Source organism: Lycorma delicatula, chromosome 6 (genome assembly GCF_047948215.1).
Source record: "Lycorma delicatula isolate Av1 chromosome 6, ASM4794821v1, whole genome shotgun sequence".
Taxonomy (NCBI): domain Eukaryota; kingdom Metazoa; phylum Arthropoda; class Insecta; order Hemiptera; family Fulgoridae; genus Lycorma; species Lycorma delicatula.
In genome coordinates, this window is record NC_134460.1 from 82,076,854 (window position 1) to 82,097,604 (window position 20,751).

Sequence of the window (20,751 nt, forward strand, 5' to 3'; positions counted from 1 at the left end):
CTCACCATGCAAATCAGTTCTCTTCCCTGAATTTCCTGCACCATTCTCGAGCAGAACCATTAATCGTTACATTATTATAATAAATTACGCCCAGCCAATGGTCAATCTTGGTTGCAGATGTTCCTTCTGCGGGAAAAATGATGTTTACATATAAAATATGGTGCTTGCATACCTTGCAACTCGCAAGAGCAAACAAATTACCTTTATACTTCATCACTTACTACTTGACCAGTTCAGAATGAAACGGCAACTGACTATATGTGTGATATCTACTTACTGCACATGAGCTATATTACTATGAAACCTGGTTTGATTATAAAGCCCAACCAGAGGTTAACTTATAAATAGCCTACATAATTTCATGAAATTTTGTAATAGTTCTAATGTAAGATTAAAATAATTAAACTATATATTTTCTGTATAGGCTAAATTATTAAATAAATATAAATATCAAACTAATCTTACCAGGTGAAACAGTATTTGCACCAGTCATAGCTGCTAAGGTAACCAAATTCATAGGATTAACTCCTAAAAACAAAACAAATAAAATTAAACATTTTATTTTGCTACATAAAACTGTACTGTAAAATGAGCAAACTGAGAAAAAGTAATGTAAATTGAAATCTAATAAAAAAACAATATATTCTTTTAACTTCAATAATTATAACTGATCAACAATGATTTTGTTAAATGTGAGTGAATAACTGATTCTAACAGTATTTTTCATGCTAATTTCAAATAGGAAATCAGAATTCTTCTATCAGGCTTAGTTTTTTTTTTTTTTTAATTTCTATGATGATTACCATTCTTATGTTCAGGTATCATCATCATGCATAAACTCCAAAGCATAGCATTTTTTAAATATATTTTATCATATTATTTATCAACTAAATAGATTTTGTTTATTTACAGTCCCTTAATGCCACTTTGATTTGTTAGACATTAGTCATCATCATGTTTATTATTTACACTAATTAAAATGAACGTGATTCATTTTAGAATGTGATTCATTCTTCCTATTTTCATCTTACTATAAACATGCCATCCAATTATTAGTTATTATATTTACTTATAAATTGTCACGCAGAATAGAGAAATATTTTTAATTCTCATTCAAGTGCTAGTTCTCATGCATTTAACGTTCAACTATGTAGCTGGCTTTTGTATTTCTGGGCATATGATGTTCTCTAAAGTGAATGTATTAAACATTCACTTTATTTAACTAATTTAAACATTAAATTAATATGTTTTATAAAGTATTTTTTTTAAACAATATTAGTTATTGTAATGTATTAAAAATGCCTCACAGTTGGATTAATCATGCAAACAATTTCTGCTACATCTGTGGTAAGGTAACATTGAAGTCTCAGAAAAGAAATATAACTCCACTAACGAAAAAGTCGTATGAACTCTATTTTGGATGTAGATTAGCTGACCAGGGCTAATCTTGGGCTCCTCATATTTGCTGTGCTTTTTGTGTAACGTTATTGACTGGTTAGCTAAATGGATCTTGTCACATGCCATTCGCAATTCCAATGGTTTAAAGAGAATCAAAGAGGATCACACCACAGGCTGTTATTTTTGTTAATAACCTGTTATTTCTGTTAGTATACCTAGGATAATAGCTAAAACTAGACATACTGTAAAATATCCTGATATTCCCTTTGCTATGCCACCAGTGCCACATAGCCAAGAGCTTCCAATTTCAGTGCCACTAAAAACATGGAACTTAGATGAAAATGTCAAATCTTGTGCTGATTCATAGGCAATGAAGAAAGAGATCCAAACTTTTTTGGAAAAAAAAATATAATGAACCCATTTAATTAATCATTCAGAATTAAATGATCTGTATCATGATCTAAATTTGACAAAGAATCAAGCACAAATACTGGCAAAGACTGAAAGGATGGCATCTTTTACAACCAAACACTAAAATAAGTGCTTTCAGAGACAAACATCAGAATTTGAAAATTTCTTCTCTAAGTGCAAAAACTTAGTACACTGTAATGATGTGGACTCTTTACTGGAAGCTTTGGGACATATTCACCATCCTGAGGAATGGCGACTTTTTATTGACTTGTCAAAGCTTAGTTTGGAAGCTGTTCTACCTCACACGAAATAAATACCCATCAATACTATTATCATATACTGTTCACATGAAGGAGTCTTATGAAAATTTGTATTGAGCAGGATTCGGTATGATAAATATTTACGGCATACTTGTGGAGATGTGAAAGTAATAGCGCTCTTACTTGAACTGCAACTTGGATACTCTAAATTCTGTTCCTTTTTGTGCGAGTGGAACAGCAGGGATAGGAAAAGCCATTATATAAAAGGGCAGTGATCAAAGAGAGAAGTACTGACTGTAGGAGAGAAGAATATTGTTAGTCAGGCACTAGTAAAACTAGAAAAAGTTTATCTTCTGCCACTACATATTAAGCTAGGTTTATGCAAAAATTTTGTTAAAGCAATGGATCGTAATGGTGCACGGTTGCAGTTTCTATAAAACAAAATCCCTAATATAAGCGATGCTAAATTACAGGAAGGTATATTTGTTGGACCACAAATAAGAAAATTAATGAGCGATCGGGTATTTGAAGAATGTTTAAATGACTTGGATTGCTGCATGAAAATCACTTCAAAATGTGACTTCCTTCCAAAATGTGACAACTTCCTTGCAAACCGTAAGACCAGTAACTACAGAAAACTTGTGAGTGAACTCCTTCAAAACTACAAGAACTTGGGTGTAGACATCACTCATAATCCATTTCTTAAATTCACATTTGGATTTTTTCCCTAATAATCTTGATACTATCAGTGATGAACATGGAGAATGCTTTCACCAGGAGATATCTACAATGGAACCAAAAATGTTAGCTAACTACTGTTTGAATTTAAAGAGGGATCTACCAAGAGAAAATTACAGCAGAAAATTCAAAACAAATGGAGTTTAGGTGACTTCAAAGTACAGGTAGGTAATGTAATATCATATTACGTTTACCATACATTTTTTGTTTCAAAAGAAATATTAATTACAAAAACTGAACCAAATAGAAACAAATTATTAACATATATGAAATCAGCATAAAAAATAGTATAAGAATCAGCCAGCCAATCACTCTCATTTAACAAACAAAAAATTAAATTTTTTAACCAGTGTTATTGGGGGAAAAAAATTTTTTTTTTAGAGGAAATTCTAAGGTGAATATTACTAATGTCAAGTTTTTTATTTAATAAAATAGAGAAATTTTCTGTTTGAAATTGCTTAACAATTTGCAATTGTTACAAACATTGAAACTTTTGTTTTTTTTTTTCAAAGCTCAACATTTAGTGAAATGAAGTATATTATTATCTGTAATATAAAAATTTATCAATGTTACAATTTAATGAATAAAAGTTTTTTTGCTACAGTAGACTGTCAATAGTCTACTGTAGCTAAGGACAGTTGCTTAAATTTTACCCAAATAAAAAATCAGCTTTGCTGGATAGTAGCCATTAGAAGGTGTTACATGGTAAGAAAAGAGGCTGGCAAAATTCCCATACTGCCTATTCAAGGAATAGGATGAAAGGAGAGGGTAGCTCAGGGTAGTTTAAAAACTTAACAATAATACTGCTTAATAATAATAATAACAACAAAATTGTAATAAGTTTCAATGAATTCTAAATGAGGATTAAAATCCTGTTTTAAATAATAATCAATTTTAAATAAGGCCTTTATAACTGACCAAAACATTCTCCTAGCTATATTAATACAAATAGAGTTGACCATATTTTCATTCTTTCTTTTTAATAGAATTACCATGTCATTATATGGTATTGAAATATTTAAACATCATAATATTCTATAGTTGAAAAAAATTAGAAGATATTATTTATATCATGGCATTTCCTACTTAATTTGTTGTCTCTAGAAACAGATCTTTAAACTACTAAATCACAGACAAATTACTTTTTTTTCTGCTAAAAGCTTTTGACTGGCACTGATCCAGTCCATATGACATCTGGTTTTGAAAGACAGTTCTCATACATTTATTTTCACATATACCATTGCTTCACAGTTCTACAATTAACAAAATTTTATAATACTATTTCAACTATTACTACATTGAAATGTATATAGAAAATTATATATAAAGACTATGAGGGTGGGCTGAAAGGTACCCGGCCTGACAGAAAACAACATTTTCTTTAGATTTTTTTTGCTTTTATTTTTCAATATAATCTCCACAAAGACTAATACACTTCAAGTACTCTAATGCAGTCAGAGTAAAGCAATACCAACTTTACAATGCGATTTGTCAAGCTCCTCCTCAAATACCCATTTACAGCATCAATGACTTCCTCGTTCTCAAATCATCATTCACCCAAGCCATTTTTTGATGTTAGGAAATAGGTGATAGTTGCTGGGGGCTACATCTGACAAATATGGTGGCCTGGTTCTGTCCACTGTTTTGACGGATGTTTACTTTCAGAAATGTACTGATGGACCCAAGTCTCATTCATAGTTATGAATAAACACAAAAATTCCCTGGGGTTTAACTTGTACAGCGCCAAATTCTCAGTTGAAACAGTCTTCCGTAGCAACTTTTGCTCGAGAGTTAACAAACTAAACTACACATTTAGTTGATATTTTTACAGTCTTAACTATCTCACACACCTTTAATCCACTCCCCAGTACAATTATATGGGTTTTCTCTATCATTTCGGGAGTTGTGACCTCAACCAGGCATCCAGAGCATAGTTTGTTATCAGTACTTTTGCAACATTTTTTCCAATTCAGAAATCCACTGTTTATTGTTGAATATGACAGAGAAGTGTTTCAGTATTGAATCCATTTCTTACTTGATCTCAAATGACGTTAAGTTTTTCAAGTAAAAGTTTTATAATGCATGTTTTTCCATTTCTCCATTTTCATGGAAATAACAAAGGCGTCTTTATAGACTGTGAACCTACACTAACAGAGCTTTTTTTTTTACTAAAGAAAAAAAAAATGAACTGTTTCGTATCTATAGTTGAAATTCCTATTGGTAATAAAATTTCTCAGCCCACCCCTCCTCTTATCTTTGAATATTTCTGTTAAAAGAAATTATTATCTTTTACAATTTAAAAGTATGAAGTAAGAGATTAAAATCAATAAAGGTAATAAACTAAAGAAAAAAAAAATCATTATTAAATTCTGAAAATACTAATTATGACAACTTAAAGAAATGAAGATGTTTCAGCTGTAACCTAGTACAGTTAATATACAATTTCATCATGTTACTGCGCTTCATTTTAGATCCTCAGCACTTGTCACTTTCCATTATGATTTGTACAGCTCTCTACAGAATGCTACATCTAATGTAAATATTCCAACAAATTTTATTAGCTACAAATAAGATTTTTTCTAAAGTCTAATTGTATTACATGCACAGCTCTACTAAGTTTATATTTGAAATTTATATAATTCAATTTTTAAAATTAGTAAATTTTTTTACTAGAAGAAAGAGTGTTTTCTTATATTTTTAGAACAAAATCTAATGATGTAACCAATTTAAACATATCACCATATTATTAATTATTCACAATACTACTTCTTTCATTCAAATAATTACCTTTTTTTAATTTTTATCAGCACACACAATTCTTGGTAATGCTGATGCTATTTTTGAGTGCACAGTCTAGTCTCATGTTGGATCATCTACAAACATTACAGTTTTGGCTTTCAACAATGCACATGAGAAACATATTTTTTTAAGTTTTATTCATTTGACTGCATATTTCTTAAACATTTAAAAAAATTTTTCATATTTAAAATTTTCAAATACTTCTTTTTTTTTAATATTAATTTAATTAAAGAGGTCAATTTACTGGAATTACAAGAAAAATTTCAACAATAAGAAGAAGGAATTCATATTGAACGTGAAAGAATACCTGTATAAGTGAAATTTGCTGGTTTTGTAAGCAGTATTTGATACTCTGAGCATTTGATGTATAATCAAATACATTAATTTTAATTTAACAAACAAAATGCAATATATTAATTTAACATATTTAAAAAAAGGTATTCCAAATATAGTACCTGAATTAAGATTAGCTAATGTAGCCAACCCTTGCAGATTGACAGGATTGATATCTGTTAAGCTGGGACTGGAGCCATTCAGAGTTGCCAAACCCTGCAAACCTATAAAAAAAAATCATTATTAGTAGCAATTTAGATTATTCAGAAATAACTAAATTAAAAAAATATACATTTCATATATTTCTTTTTTTTAAATATACAATATGTTATTGTGGAGTTAGTCTACCAAAATGTTTCATAAAAAGATAACACACAATTTTTTTTTTTAATTTAGCAAGACTTCAAGAAACCCAAAAAAACTTAAAATTCAATATGAGAGAAGTTCAAGAATCCCAAAGAGCTCAAGAATTCCAGGAAATTTAAAAAGGGGACTCAGAAGCAAGTGCAGAGAACTGCCACCAGAAAGTTTCAATTTCCTGGTACCACAGTACCTGCTGACTGAATTTTCAAATTGTTATGAAATAAAAACCAAAATAAAATTTAGGTTTTTTTCTAAATTTGATTCACTTTCACTGTGGGTCTATGATGTAATTTAGCTTAATGCTTTGGCTTTCCACCTACCGAAAAATACCAATTGATGTTTGGTTTAAAATTTTAATTAAATTAACAAAAATTAAAAGTTATAACTAAATTTCCAGTTAACCAAAATGATACAAGAAATGTAGTTTAAAACAAAACAAGGATTTTGCTGAATTTTAACTACAAATAGCTAATATATGATTAATTTAATTTTAATATAAATTTAAAAATACAATTAATATTTAGCTGTTACGAGTAGGATAAATCAATGTATGGCAGGAGTTCATTCTTTCTATGACTACTTGGCTACTCTTGGCTTCTCTATGAATTTTAATAACAAGAAAATTAAACAATTATTTTTCTTTATTATTCGCAACCACAACTGCAAATCATTTGTAACATTTCTCAGCAATTAGTAAATTATCTTCACATCTTGAAATAATTAAGTAATTTTGGTCACTAATATTAATGCTTATATAAAGACACACTGTGTAAATAAAATAGCATATAAATATTAAAATGTTATAATGTAGACAAAAATATTTTTTACTAAAAAAATTGCATTGATTAAAACCAATTTCTGTATAATTTCATTTTCAGTGTTTAAATTTGACGGTAAAGTATATTCTTATTATAAAAAATAAACTAACTATTTCAATGAGCAAATATAAATCATGTAAAATTATAACATTATTACGAAGATCAGATTATCCAATTAAGCAAATGATGAAGGTAGATTTCAAATACAAAAATAAGCAAGTATTACCCAGATGATGATAAAGATGGTGATGATAAGATAAATTATGTATAAAATTATATTTGAGTACAATAGTAATAATACTAAAATATATTACCATTGTAAATCAATAGTTTAATTTTCTTGAGTTATGCTCAATTTTTCCAAAAAATTAAAAGATTTCGTGACTTGAAAATTTCCAAAACTACTGCATCAATTTCAATTAAATTTAGATACACTGTAATAGTTTATCTGAAGTTGTACATGTAAAAATTTGATGAAGATTGGGCGAGTCATTCTTGAGTTATGCTCAATTTAAGGTCAACAACAGTCAACATATGAGGTCAGCTCAGAAAATAAACTAACATTTTTAATTATATGCCAGTGGAGATATTTAGTGACGTCCAGTTGGCAGCATTGTGTTCCACATGTAACCACATGTTCTTGGATTGATGATATCTCATTTAGTTTTCATGTTATTGTTATTTGAATGCAACATGTTTAAGTGTTAGTAGCAATTGTAATGAGCAATTTTGGAAGCAATAATAATATATAAAATTTTGAGTGAAACTGGGGAAAAGTTTCACAGAAACAAACTTACAGAGATGATGCTCTGAGTCATGTGCAATGTTATGATTTACAATTACAATTGTTATGGTTTTCACAATTAAAAAGTAGTTGTCAGTCAATTGCAGATGACCCTTGACCAAGAAGACCTTGACTTCAACTGATGACACCTGCATTCAGAAAATTAACAATCTGGTGCATGCAAATCGCCGATTGACAGTTAAGAGAACTTGCAGAAGAGATTAGTATCGAAATTGGATCATGCCATAACATTTTTACTGAAAAATTGAACATGCATTGAGTTGCAGGAAGTTTGTTCCTTGTTTGATGACTGAACAGCAGGAAGAACATTGAATGGATGACAATGAAACATTCATACAAAGGAACATAACGAAAGGTAAAAGCTGGGTTTACAGCTATAATACTGAGACAACAGTTCAATCATCACAATGAATTGGCAAAGGATCTCCACGTCACAAGAAAGCACATCAGTCTCATCAATGTCAATGTAATGCTGTCTTGTTTTTTATGATTTTAATGAAATTGTGCATTTTGAATTCTTGCCTCAGGGTGAAACAGTGAACCGTGCATAGTATCAAGGCGAAATACTGAATTTGTAAATTCATTTTGACTATCCAGTATATAATTTTCAAAACCTTTTTGTGATATAATTCCTTTTGATGGATAAAATAAACAAAAAAAAGTCACAAATGACTATAATGCATCAGTAAGCAAATAATACAACATGTAGGTATTCAAAAAATTAAAACCAAATGATTGTAGGTAAATCAAATGATTCCTAATGGTGATACAAATCTACTTGAGAAATTTTATAAATACTAAATAATGATTTTAATTTTCTAAACTGCCACGTATCAACGCCTGCCTTCAAAGAGGATCTGACTGGCAAAATGATTTATAATAGTTGTATATTTCCATATTCCTAAAGATTTGGGGAATGATAAGATTGTACATTTATAAGCTAGTTCATTTGATGCAAATAGTGTTTTCAACCAAGGTAAAAATTCCATAATCTCCTAAGTGATTATGAGCAAAATGGGCGCACCTACTGTCACTGAGTTACCCTCTGGGCAGATCTATACTGAATTTTTCTATGTGTAAATCTCATCATCCATCCCTTGATCCCTTCTTCTTCGTTAGGTTTCTATGGGTATAGGTCTGTTGAAATTATGTCTACACAACAATTTTCTTTTTTCATCTTAATTTTAAGTATTAATTTTGACAATGTTTCAAATGAATTATAACTATTTTTATTGAAGTATTAATTTTAATTTTATTTTCTTTGTTAAATTATATTTATATTCATTTTATTTTTATTCATATTTCAACTATATGATACTTTTCAAAAAGTTAACTATTCTGTAACCATATTGTTACAGAATTCTTAAATAAATAATTTTATAATCCTTTTTTCAAGCTTTTTAATTTAATACTTTTCAAAATTTCACATAATCAATGGGTTTTTTTTTGTTTAGAAGAAATTCTACTTTATCACAATTTTTTTTTCTTTTTTTAAGCAGAATTGATTTCTGAAGTAATTAGCTATTCAAAATTCCTATAGCATGCCATGAACTGTAACCAGCAGCATCCTTAACTTCAGCGATCTACTGCAATTTTTTGTTGAGTGTAGCTTAATCCATTGGCACTTTACCCTAATTTTACACCATTATTCTTCTAGAATGAGAATCAGAAATAGTGCAGAACTATACAACTGACAGATTGCAGTTTACCTTATTACCCAGGGTCAAAACAAAGCAATCAAGTAAGCCACAGCCATTTACTTATTGTACAGATTGTTGAAACAACTTTCTTTCTTAATATTGCTGTTAAAAATTCATTCTTTTAAAATTAAACTTTTTTAGAAATGATATATCAGAAACTTTATTATTAATCTTCAGCTAACCTTGTAAGGTTATTCTAGATCTAAAATGGTTTCCATGTAACCATGCGTTTCTGCAACTTTCTTTGTAGGCCTTAACTACAATAAAAACTAAAAAAATGTGACTAACAGTTTTACTTTATATACAATTTAACATAATTATATTAAAATGTAAAGAATCAATAACAAAAAAAATCTGAGGTGCTTTTAATTTTAAGTAACTAATATTCAATGTTCAAGAGTCATGCCCACATAAGCTCTGAATCTACTGTGGTTCATTGATATTTCCAAGCAACTTACAATGGCTGAAGATCTAGGTATAAAACATTCTGCAGCTACACTAATTATGCAATCAAGAAAACATAACATAAAAGAAGCTGCCTCCAGGCCCAAATTAAACAATTTTGCCCAAAACAAGCTAAGGCTTGCATAAGGTACTAAAAAACTTGATGACACAAATCACTTCAATTGATTTTGAAACTGCAAAAAATCCCTCATGTTTTTTCATACTTGTTGCATTACATACTCATTGCATTTAAAATTCACTGTACAGTAAATACTAAAATTATATACATATAATTTTCCTTCAGGTTTTTCTGTGACTGTTTCACAGATTGCTGTTTGATAAAACTGTGGGTGGAATTAAAAATAGATAGAATTAGGAAATAAGTATGAGATATAATTCAGCTAGATAATTAGTTAACTTTTCATACAGTTACAGAAAAAATCACATTCTGAAAGCCAGGAATTGGATAGCCTGTAGGTAAATGTTACTAGACTTAATAATTCCTGTGTTTGTAAGCAGTGCTCCAGTAAATGAATTACTTATTGTTTATTTTATTTTACTATATAATACTGTATATATAAATTACTCTATTATCATACTTTAATTTCACAATAGTTACAATTTTTTAATAATGAATAACAAACATATTTGTTAATAAAAAATTTTAACAGAAATTATTTAAAAATATATTTACAATGAATTTTTTTCTATTTACTGTTGTTAAGAAATAGTTTCTGTACAGTTTACTAAAGTTAGTAAAAACTGTAACTTATAAAGAAAATAATTCTCTAATTTTAAATAAATGGCTTTCTACAAATATAATTTTTTAAGATTTAAAATTATAAACCTTTAAATAATTTGTTTTTTTTCTTATTATTTAAGTTAATTATTTTAATACAATCAAACAAATTTATTAAAACTGCAGGCTTTTCTAAGAAATAAAGCAAAACCTATAATAATCAATTAATTTTAAGAAAATCATGATTTTATTTCTGAATTACAAAATGCACCTATTGCATGCAATCATCTTTTGGATTAATAAATAATGCCCATAACAAGCAGCGACTATTTAGATATTATATCATAAAAAAAATAACTATCAGTCTAAAAAGGTTTTATTAAAGTTCCAGTACTTTTTAAGTATTAAATCCATGAGAAAGTCGTATTTGTAATTCTGTAATTGTATGAAACTTCTTATTGTGCTCAACAGCTTAGTTCAAAAAATAACAAAATTTACATAATCTGTAGATGAAATAGAACATATATGCCCATTTAATTTCAAGCTTGTATTAATTAAGATACACTGAGCCAAGGATTAATTCTTGTTTACAGAAACTAACTCAATAAGTCTGGTAGAAGACAACTATACAAATTCCTTTTTTTAATTAAACTGATTCTACAAAATAAACAAATTCTTATAATGCAGAAAAAAATTAATAATAAACATTAAAATGTACTAAAGACTGCATGGTAATAATGGTTCTTTTACTAAAGTTAATATTAGCATGTTAGTGTGAAGTGTAAACTCATATGAAATGACAGCGATGAAAAGGAGAAAACAGACAGAATAGAGTTTAAGAGAAGGATGAGGGGTTTCAGGTCAAATCAAAATGCTAATTTATAGCAATAACATTAGCATTGCAGCAGCAGACCTGAGTAGTGAGGTGTCTGGAATCAAATTACCCGTGAGCAAATTATCATGCAGCACACACAGATTGACCTTAATCCATGGCTGACAACGCAGTAGTAGAAGTAATAGTAGTAACAAAACCCATTCTCCTCTGTTTTGAATCATACATACATGACCACTGCCCCTAATCGCCCACCACAATATCAGATCATAATGAAAACCATATAATCAATATTCCATCTCCTCACTTACTGAAGTATTAAGCTTCCTGTTGATAAATTTATTTTTTGAATCACATGGTAAATAACAATTATTTAACATTTTACAAAGGTTAAATAAATATGTTATATTTATGAATGTGCCACCTGTACTAGAAATTAAAAAACAGAGTTACTAATTCCTAACAACAAATAACAATTATTCACCTTCTATCAAACCAGAAAAGAATTTAGGTGGTTAAGTACTACATGAATTGTTCTGGTCTAAGGTTAGGCACAGTATCTAATTAGAAAGGAGAATGGATGTACGAGGGTTATTTTTTTTCAAAGTCCGATCGGTCATGAAATTAAAACCACAGTAAAAATAAAAAAACTTTTTATTTGTAACAAGTACTTACATAGTTACGCTATTTCTCTACACAGTCGCCATTCCGATTTAGACATTTGTCATAGCATAGTACCAACTTTCCAATACCCTCATCATAGAACAGAGCCGCCTGTGTTTTCAGCAATGTTTCTACGCTAGTCTGCAGCTCGATGTCTATGCCAAAATGTTGACCTCCTAGCCAGCGTTTCATGTGAGCAAAGAGGTGAAAATCGGATGGAGCCAAGTCCGTGCTGTATGGTGGGTGATCAAACACTTCCCAACGAAAACGCTCCAGGAGCTTCTTTGTTACAGCTGCAGTGTGCAGCCAAGCATTATAATGGAGAAAGACAATGCTTGATGACAACATTCCTCTCTGCTTATTCTGAATTGCCCTTCGTAGACGTTGAAGAGTCACGCAGTATGAGGCTGCAGTGATGGTCGTGCCGCGTTCCATAAATTCCACCAAGAGAACTCCATTCCGGTCCCAGAACAAAGTAGCCATACACTTTCTGTTGGAGAAGGTTCGAACTTCTTTGGTTTACTGGGAGAATGAGAATGCATCGACTGTTTGGATTGTTCTTTTGTTTCTTCAGTTTTGAAATGGACCATGTCTCGTCCCCTGTGACAATTTTGTTAAAAAAATCTTCTCCTTCATTGTGGTAGCGCTGGAGAAAAGTTAGGGAGGCGTCCATTCTCATTGTTTAGTGATGGTCAGACAGCATCTTGGGAACCCATCTTGCACACAGTTTGCAGTACTGAAGTCTCTCACTCACAATGGTGTAGAGAGCTGACCTTGAAATTTCAGGAATGAATCACTAAATACAGAAATTGTGAATAGACGATTTTCTCAAATTGCCTCATCCACTCGCTCAACGAGATCATCGGTTGACACTCGCTTCCTTCCCTGACCGCCTGCATCATGAACATGTGTACGTCCTGCTTTAAAGTTCCTGCACCATTGTCGCACTTAGGTGTCACTCATTGAAGTTTCACCATACACATTACTTATTTGTCAATGAATTTCAGCTGCATTACACCCCTCAGCCTGAAGAAATCAAATTACTACACGCACTTCATACTTGGCGGGAGATGCTATTGTTGTAGACACGTTTACGTGCAGCTGCATGTTCAGAACTAAACGAAGTGATGTGGCGCGATTGAAGGCCATACTAGAGACGCTGCGCAAAGATTCATCCGATTTTTGCGTGGTTTTTATTTCGCGACCGAGCGGACCTTGAAAAAAAATAACCCTCGTAATTATAATTATCAGAGTGTAAATTGACTGTTTTGTTCTAGTCTCCAATTGGAAATGCTCATGTCCAACTGGATCCACTCCCATTCTTCCTGTGTTATGCTATGAACTTCAGGCATCTTATCTGGTTATGGACTGAGAAGTTTATCTATAACCAGCTTAAGTGTTTCAACAGTGAAACAAAAAAGAAGTTATTCCCAAAAAGAAAATAGCTATCACTGTTACCTTTAAATATGGTTAAGATAGTAAAATAGGACTACAGCAGTCTCTCCTCTGGACTATAAGTAAAGACTTAAAACTAAATAAAAAATTAGGGAAGCGTAATAATGGAGCAGAAAAATAGACAATATAAATAACTCAAAATAAAGAATGTGAAAAAATAATTTCAAAATACAAGGTAATCCAAAACCTTTTTTAATCTTTTAAGCTGTCTTTAAATTCTAAAAATTAAAACAAGAAAGAAGAATCTTATAAGCAGTTAAGTCCATGATTTATTGGTTTTGCATAATATTGGGCGACATAATTAAACAAAATACAACCACCCTACCATAGAACAACTAACCCAACCACATTTTTACAATCATTTTATAGTAGTGCTCAATCCCATTTTCAACTGGACCCTATTTTAACCACTTAATCAGTTACTTTAATCAAACAATAAATCCTTATTTTTTTTAAATTATCACTGATTAATCAAAAAACTGAAAAAGTGTGTGTGTGCAAGCGCACGCGCATGCATTTAGGTAAGCAAGTTATGTAAGAGGAGATACATGTGGCAGAGCCTGTATTTTCCAATCTTAAGTAAAAAGAAGCAACTAATAACCAGAAAACTGTTATAATCAAAATCAAATCAACCTAACTGTGCGCATTAATGAATACTTAATTGAAACTGAAACTCAAGTTATAATTGAAAAACTTTCTAACTTGCTGCATACAGTATTACAGGTAGTTTGTTTACTTTACATAAACAAAGTTAAATTAAATTATAATGAAGAAGAAACTAAGAAGAATATTACAATTTAAACGAATAAGCTGCAGATATAATTATTAATGATCCATGTAATCAAAAGGTGATCTAGTTCAACACCTTCCAGTTCTTGGACACTAAACTGTTTTTATTTCTTAATTTTTACTGCAGTTTCTAATATTTACATAATCTTTTATAGTTTCCTATTGTTATATCATTTCATACATCTTTTTCTTCTACTTGCCAAATCTTTCTTTCTATCTTTCAACGACTAGAACATCAATATCACCTTTATTAACTCTTACAAGGTACCCCAATTAATTAATCTAAGATAGTAAATTAATTTACAACATTTTAATTATTCTACAATTCTTTAATTAAGCATATATTCTTCTAATTATCCTCAAACTAATATGTCTTCTTTGTTTGCTCTCCTACACTGTTTTATTCTTGACCTTGCTGCTAATACTTCTTAACAACATCTGCAACTACTTCTATACCCCTAAAATTTTCCTTATCACTCAATATACCTAGTTCACACCCATGTACAGTAATCTAAAACAAATTAAAATTATTTAATGAGCATAATTTTTAAACCATCATCTATTTCTCTAAAGTGATTCTTCATGTGGTAATGTAAACATGAGTTAGAATTTATGGTTTTCTTTTTTTTTATATCAACACAGTAATTTTGGTAATATCAATCTGATTTCAGCTAGTTAAGCCAGTACTTAATCCAACAAGTACAGTATTTATCATATACTCACAAAAATTAAAAACCACAGGTAATTTAACATTCACATCAATGCTTGAACTATAACTTAAAATTAATAAAAATAACTTTGTTGTAAAACATTTCTTTCAGATGTACATTACCTACAATAAAAAGAAAAATAACATAAATGCATCCCTGAGTGAAAGGCAAATATATATATATATATATATATAGTGTGTGTGTGTGAGCATGTGCATGCATGTGTGTGTGTGTTAGTTTTTCTATAAAAACAAATTTTAGAAATGAAATATTGTTTGTCTCGCTTACACTTACTAGCTGTATTATGTAGCAGTAACTGAGTACCAAGATTTGTCTGTCCATTGCTAGTTGCTTGCAATTGCTGTAACAGCTGAAGCTGCGCAAGGCACGATTGGGAATCATTCTGAAAAAGAAAAATATATTACATATATATAATTTTACAAATAAGCAGATATAATATTTAATACTTTAATAAATAAGTTGTTAACAGCTTTAAAAAATAAAATCTTTTGAAATCATATTTTCTAATTAGAAAGTGAGTTTTTTTGTTATTAAACCACATTTCATTACACAGATCAATAAGAATTTTTTAGGTTTTATAAATTCTGTACAAAAATTATGTGCAATGGGCAAACTTATCATGTATTTATCAGCAAGTAAGGTTCCAATGTAACTTTAGAATAAATCAAGACATAATTTTTACAGAAAATCATAATCCTGCTTTATTAATATGTAGTTGCAATATTGATTAGTAATAAAACCAATCAATTTATGAAATATTAATCTATTTCAATTTATAAATTAAAACAAACTTGATGGCAACACAAACTGCGAGAGCAATTTCTATTGAAACTTGATTTTGGGGTCACAACTTAAACCAATGTAAATCATAAAGAATATAATCAGCTCCTTCTTCAGAGAAGTACCCATTATTACTAAATGTTTGTGCTAGCCTCACTGAAGAAGAAGCCAAAATAATATTCTAAAAAGGTCATTAGAAAAAGTTCTAACAATCTGAAAGGGAGTCATTTAATATTACGTAATTTAAAAGTATTATCATATTTTGACATACTGCTCAAAGACTATAATTCATTAATCATATTTTTAAGTTTAAACATCTGTGTTTAAATATGCTTCTGTCACAAAATAAAGAAACAATGAAAGGCAAATACCAAAAAATGAGCCAATGAGATAAATCATTATTAACTAAAAATATGTTGGACATTAAATGGGGTTCTTTGGTTACATAATACTGGTCATTTCAGAAATTGTAAAGATTACTTAAAGTTTTGTTTTACAAGGATTTTAATCAGAAATTATTGTTGTAAAATGGTATATAATGTAACTGTGTGAAAGACACATGACCTTTATCATAAGTTATTTATTTGAAAAATAAAAATGAATTGGTCCTATCAAATACTCCTTCCACCTGTTGTTCCATTCTGTTTGTATTTTAGAATTCATCTAACATTGCTTCCATCTTTCATTATATTCTATATATTATTTTAGTATTATAAGTAACAATTAAATGCCACATTGCACTTGGATGAACCGCAATGCTTAGTATGCAGAAGATTTGGAAAAGTAGAGTTGTCAGGTTGGACACAAAATGCAGACTCATACAGGTAACAATTTTTCCAATTACCATGTACAGTTATGAGAGCTGACTCTCAAAGAGCAGAACAGTGGAAAATCGATGCATTCAAGTTTTGGTACTGGCGATTACTGTTACGAATCCAATGGACTATCAGAATCACAAACAAAGAAGTCCTTGAACATATAAAACCAGAAATTTCAGTCAAAGCTAAAATCACAAGACTACTGATATACTTTAGCCACTCCATGCGCGCTAATTGCTTAGAAACTTCAATTATGCTCCATTGGTCAGCAAAAAAAGAAAAACAGAACAACCACAGACACACTGGCTTGATACCAGTGTGCATACTTTAAGCAGCAGGGCAGTAGCGCAGCTTAAAGAAGCCATACATGATTGACAATCGTGGTTAATCACCATCATTAAGTAACATAAAAGCAAGGGATGATAATCTTATAATATAATAGAGGCATATTCATAAAGTAAGGGCCGTCGGCTTATATTTAAATATTAGCGGGTCTGAACACAGTTTTACACATGCAGGATCATGTATCGGCTACTTAAAAAGCCACTGCAGTTGTTGTTTTGATTCAGTAATCGTTTGCCTACCGGTGAATACAAATTGCAATCGTTTCTCCTGCCAGTTGTTAAGCGCACGCTGTGATTTAATTTTTGTGTGCAAAACGATCTTCAGCTGCTGAAATTCATCAGGAATTGTACCTAGTGTATGGACCTACAGTAATGAGTGAAGGAAAGGTTAGACAATGGGGTTGAAACTAATAATGGCTGCACAAATGTCTATGGCGAAGAGCAGAATGGCAAGCCCAGTATTCAGACTGACGAAATTGTTGAACAAGTGAACCAAAAACTGCGATGTGATCAGCAAATGATGATTAGTGTTCTAGCTGATGAATTTTTGCACATTGGACACACCTCTTTCTACACAATTGTCACAGAAAAGCTCGGATATCACAAATTGTGTGCAAGTTGGGTACTGAAAATGCTCATCGACCACATGGAGATGATTTTGTTTTTCCACATTTTTACGGGTGACGAGACATGGATATCCTAAACCAATGCAGAATCGAAATAAAAGTCAATGCAGTGGCATCATTCAAGTTCCCCAAAACCGAAAAAGTTTAAGCAATCTCCATTAAGAGTCGAAAAATGTTGGCTACCATTTGTTGGGACGAAAAGGGTCATTTTGGTTGATTTCATGGAACGTGGATCAACAGTTACAGCTGACGTGTACTGCGAAATGCTCACCAAACTGAGACATGCAATCTAAACTTGACGAAGTGTGAAACGGTCATCTGGCGTAATCCTACTTCACGATGCGCGTCCTCACACTGCTGCCTTAACCAAGAAGATTCAAGATTTTCATTGGGAACTTTTTGACCACCCTCCATATAGTCCCGACCTTGCACCTAGCAACTACTTTCTCTTCTTGCATTTGAAAAAGTGGCTTGGTGAACAACGGTTTGAAAACAACAAGGAACTCAAGAGTGCCATTGTCAACTGGTTCAATTCCCCGGTGGCAAACTTCTATGCAGAGGGATTAATAAAACTGGTGGAATATTACAAAAAGTGCTTAGAACTGAATGGCAATTATGTGGAAAAGCGAAATCGATATGCAGCAAACTAAATTTGTAAGTAAAAACCTTTTCACACAAGTTAATTTTTGTTAATGACCAAACAGCCCATATTTTATGAATGTGCCTCGTAGTTCTCACATTTACACATCCTATATTCTTTGATATGGTAAAAATAATACCTTTACTAAAATCTGGGGGGAACATTTCCACCTTTCAATAAAATTGTATTCTAACATGTATGGATTACTTAAATCCTGCCTCACACAAATACTGCAGTTCAAAATAATTCTGATGGTATACTATCAGTTCTGTGGAACTATATTATTTTTGTTTACATTTCACACAGCTTTGTTAAATTCAAGTAGCAGTATAGTCTTCTCTGAAATAATTTTTTTTCCTCCTACAGAGTTTGCATCAGATAATTTTGTTCCATACATAGTTATCTTAATTATTATTACCATCTATTAATTTTCTTCCCTCCATACCAGTTGTCTTCAAGCCACAACTTGAGTATGTAATTTTTTTTCATTTTAATTATTTATATGTCCTGTTAATTATTACATTCCCTCTTACTTCACATCTCTTTCAGTCTGTAATTAATTTATTAAATATTTGTAATACATTTGATGAAATTCCACAGTTTCTTTCTAACTCACATTTATTTTTTCTTCTTCTTCACTAGTGACTGGGAGCTTTTCTACAAAAATGAATATTTTGTACTGTACACCAGGATAATGGTAATATTTATACTTATTTTATGTAATAAATACAAAAGGCCTTTCTAAAAATACTCAGGAAATTGGTAGAAGAAATACTAATATTTTTTCTCCATCCAATAATGTAAACAGAATGAGATACTGTAAATTTGTGATCAACAGAAAATGAAAAGGGAAATTAGCGATTTTCTGAAAGAATTAGAATAAATAATTATTTAAATAATGCTCAAGAATAACATGGTAGAACCAGTATTCTTTACATCAGTTTTTTCTGTAAATCATAAGATCTTAAATAAGTCAAATGATAAATTTCTTCACTTGCTGCTAGACAGATATAGCATATACTCGATTGACCTGAATGAGGTTCAAACTAAGATTATCATAATATTCAACATCTAAGACAAAAAAACAAAAGTGTAAAACTTTCAGTACTGCATTGTCTGATATAAGCAGCCAAAAATCAAATCGCTGAATGATTCACACTGAATCAGTTACTTGACAAAAGTTATTGTTTTATAACTGGCAAAATAAAAGTGAGTAGTAGTCATCAGAGATTGAGGAGACATACTGATAATTAAACTTTAAATTAAGGAAGATAAACAAAACCAGCAAGTTTAATAAATGTGATGCTGCAAAAATGTGATTTTAGTGGAATTGAATGTAATGTTAGCCAATGGCAAAACAAAATTGTTAATTTTTATTACATCGTTCAACAAGAAAAGTAATACAGGGATCAAAATTAGAAAAATTTAATGAAATACACTCTAAAGTAAGTAAATTAATTAACTTACATTACAAAATCTAAGGGATTTCTGTTAATTGTAAGTCCCATCTAAAGAAACACAAAGAAACTCCTTCTTATTGAATAATAAACAATATTGCTTGTGCAAACAAATGACAATTCTAGTATAATGGTTTAGTTATCAAATAGTGCACATTAGCCTAAAGAATTCCTAATAAATACAATTAAAAGTTTTTTTTCACAATCTTAAGTTAAAATTATGTAAACTTGTTATTCCTTTATTAGGTTGGTAGTACTGATTAAATACCAGTACTTTTCTTATTTACTTTTTATATTTAAGTACTTAAAAAAAAAATAGATTAAGTCTGTTCTATTAAAAACTTCTAGTAACAAAAAATTTTGTTTAAATGTTATGTTAGGCATACTAACTGATGTTGAGTAAATTATATCCTTTCATAATTAGAAAGGATAATGATTAAAAAAGGTAATATGGTGAGAATACATGAAAAGAGTGGATGAGACAACAAAAGTTGTCAATTGAATGAGAATAGTATGGACAAAGATAATAGACTGAGAAGACAACCTCAGTCAATTTTATTTTTAGAAGACATTTGACTGAAAAATGTTAAAAACTTAGAAAATTAATTTTGTAATACCTAGAGGAATGACTACACATCATAAAAACTGAACTTTGTAAACAAATTTTAAAGAAATGTTATCAATGATTAGATGAATTCTTCTGATCATAACCTTACTTGGGGGTAAAATTAAAAAACGGAGCGTAATCCTGATATGTAATTGGAAGTTGTGGAATAAGATTTATATATAAAAGTATAAAAATTAATTT

General features: G+C 30.2%; 1 protein-coding gene across 23 annotated transcripts in view; it reads right to left on the reverse strand.

The window, feature by feature from the left end:
- The window catches only part of LOC142325978 (CUGBP Elav-like family member 1), a 1,952,897-nt gene that overhangs the window by 64,064 nt on the left and 1,868,082 nt on the right, over nt 1-20,751 (reverse strand). For 22 of the 23 annotated variants that reach the window (XM_075367994.1, XM_075367987.1, XM_075367984.1 and 19 more), the window contains 3 exons: nt 15,546-15,660; nt 6,062-6,163; nt 466-528 (listed from right to left, as the gene is read on the reverse strand). In XM_075367994.1, the coding sequence (XP_075224109.1) occupies nt 466-528; nt 6,062-6,163; nt 15,546-15,660 (280 nt within the window). The remainder of the gene's footprint in view (nt 1-465; nt 529-6,061; nt 6,164-15,545; nt 15,661-20,751) is intronic. The other variant, XM_075367976.1, reaches the window with a different exon arrangement.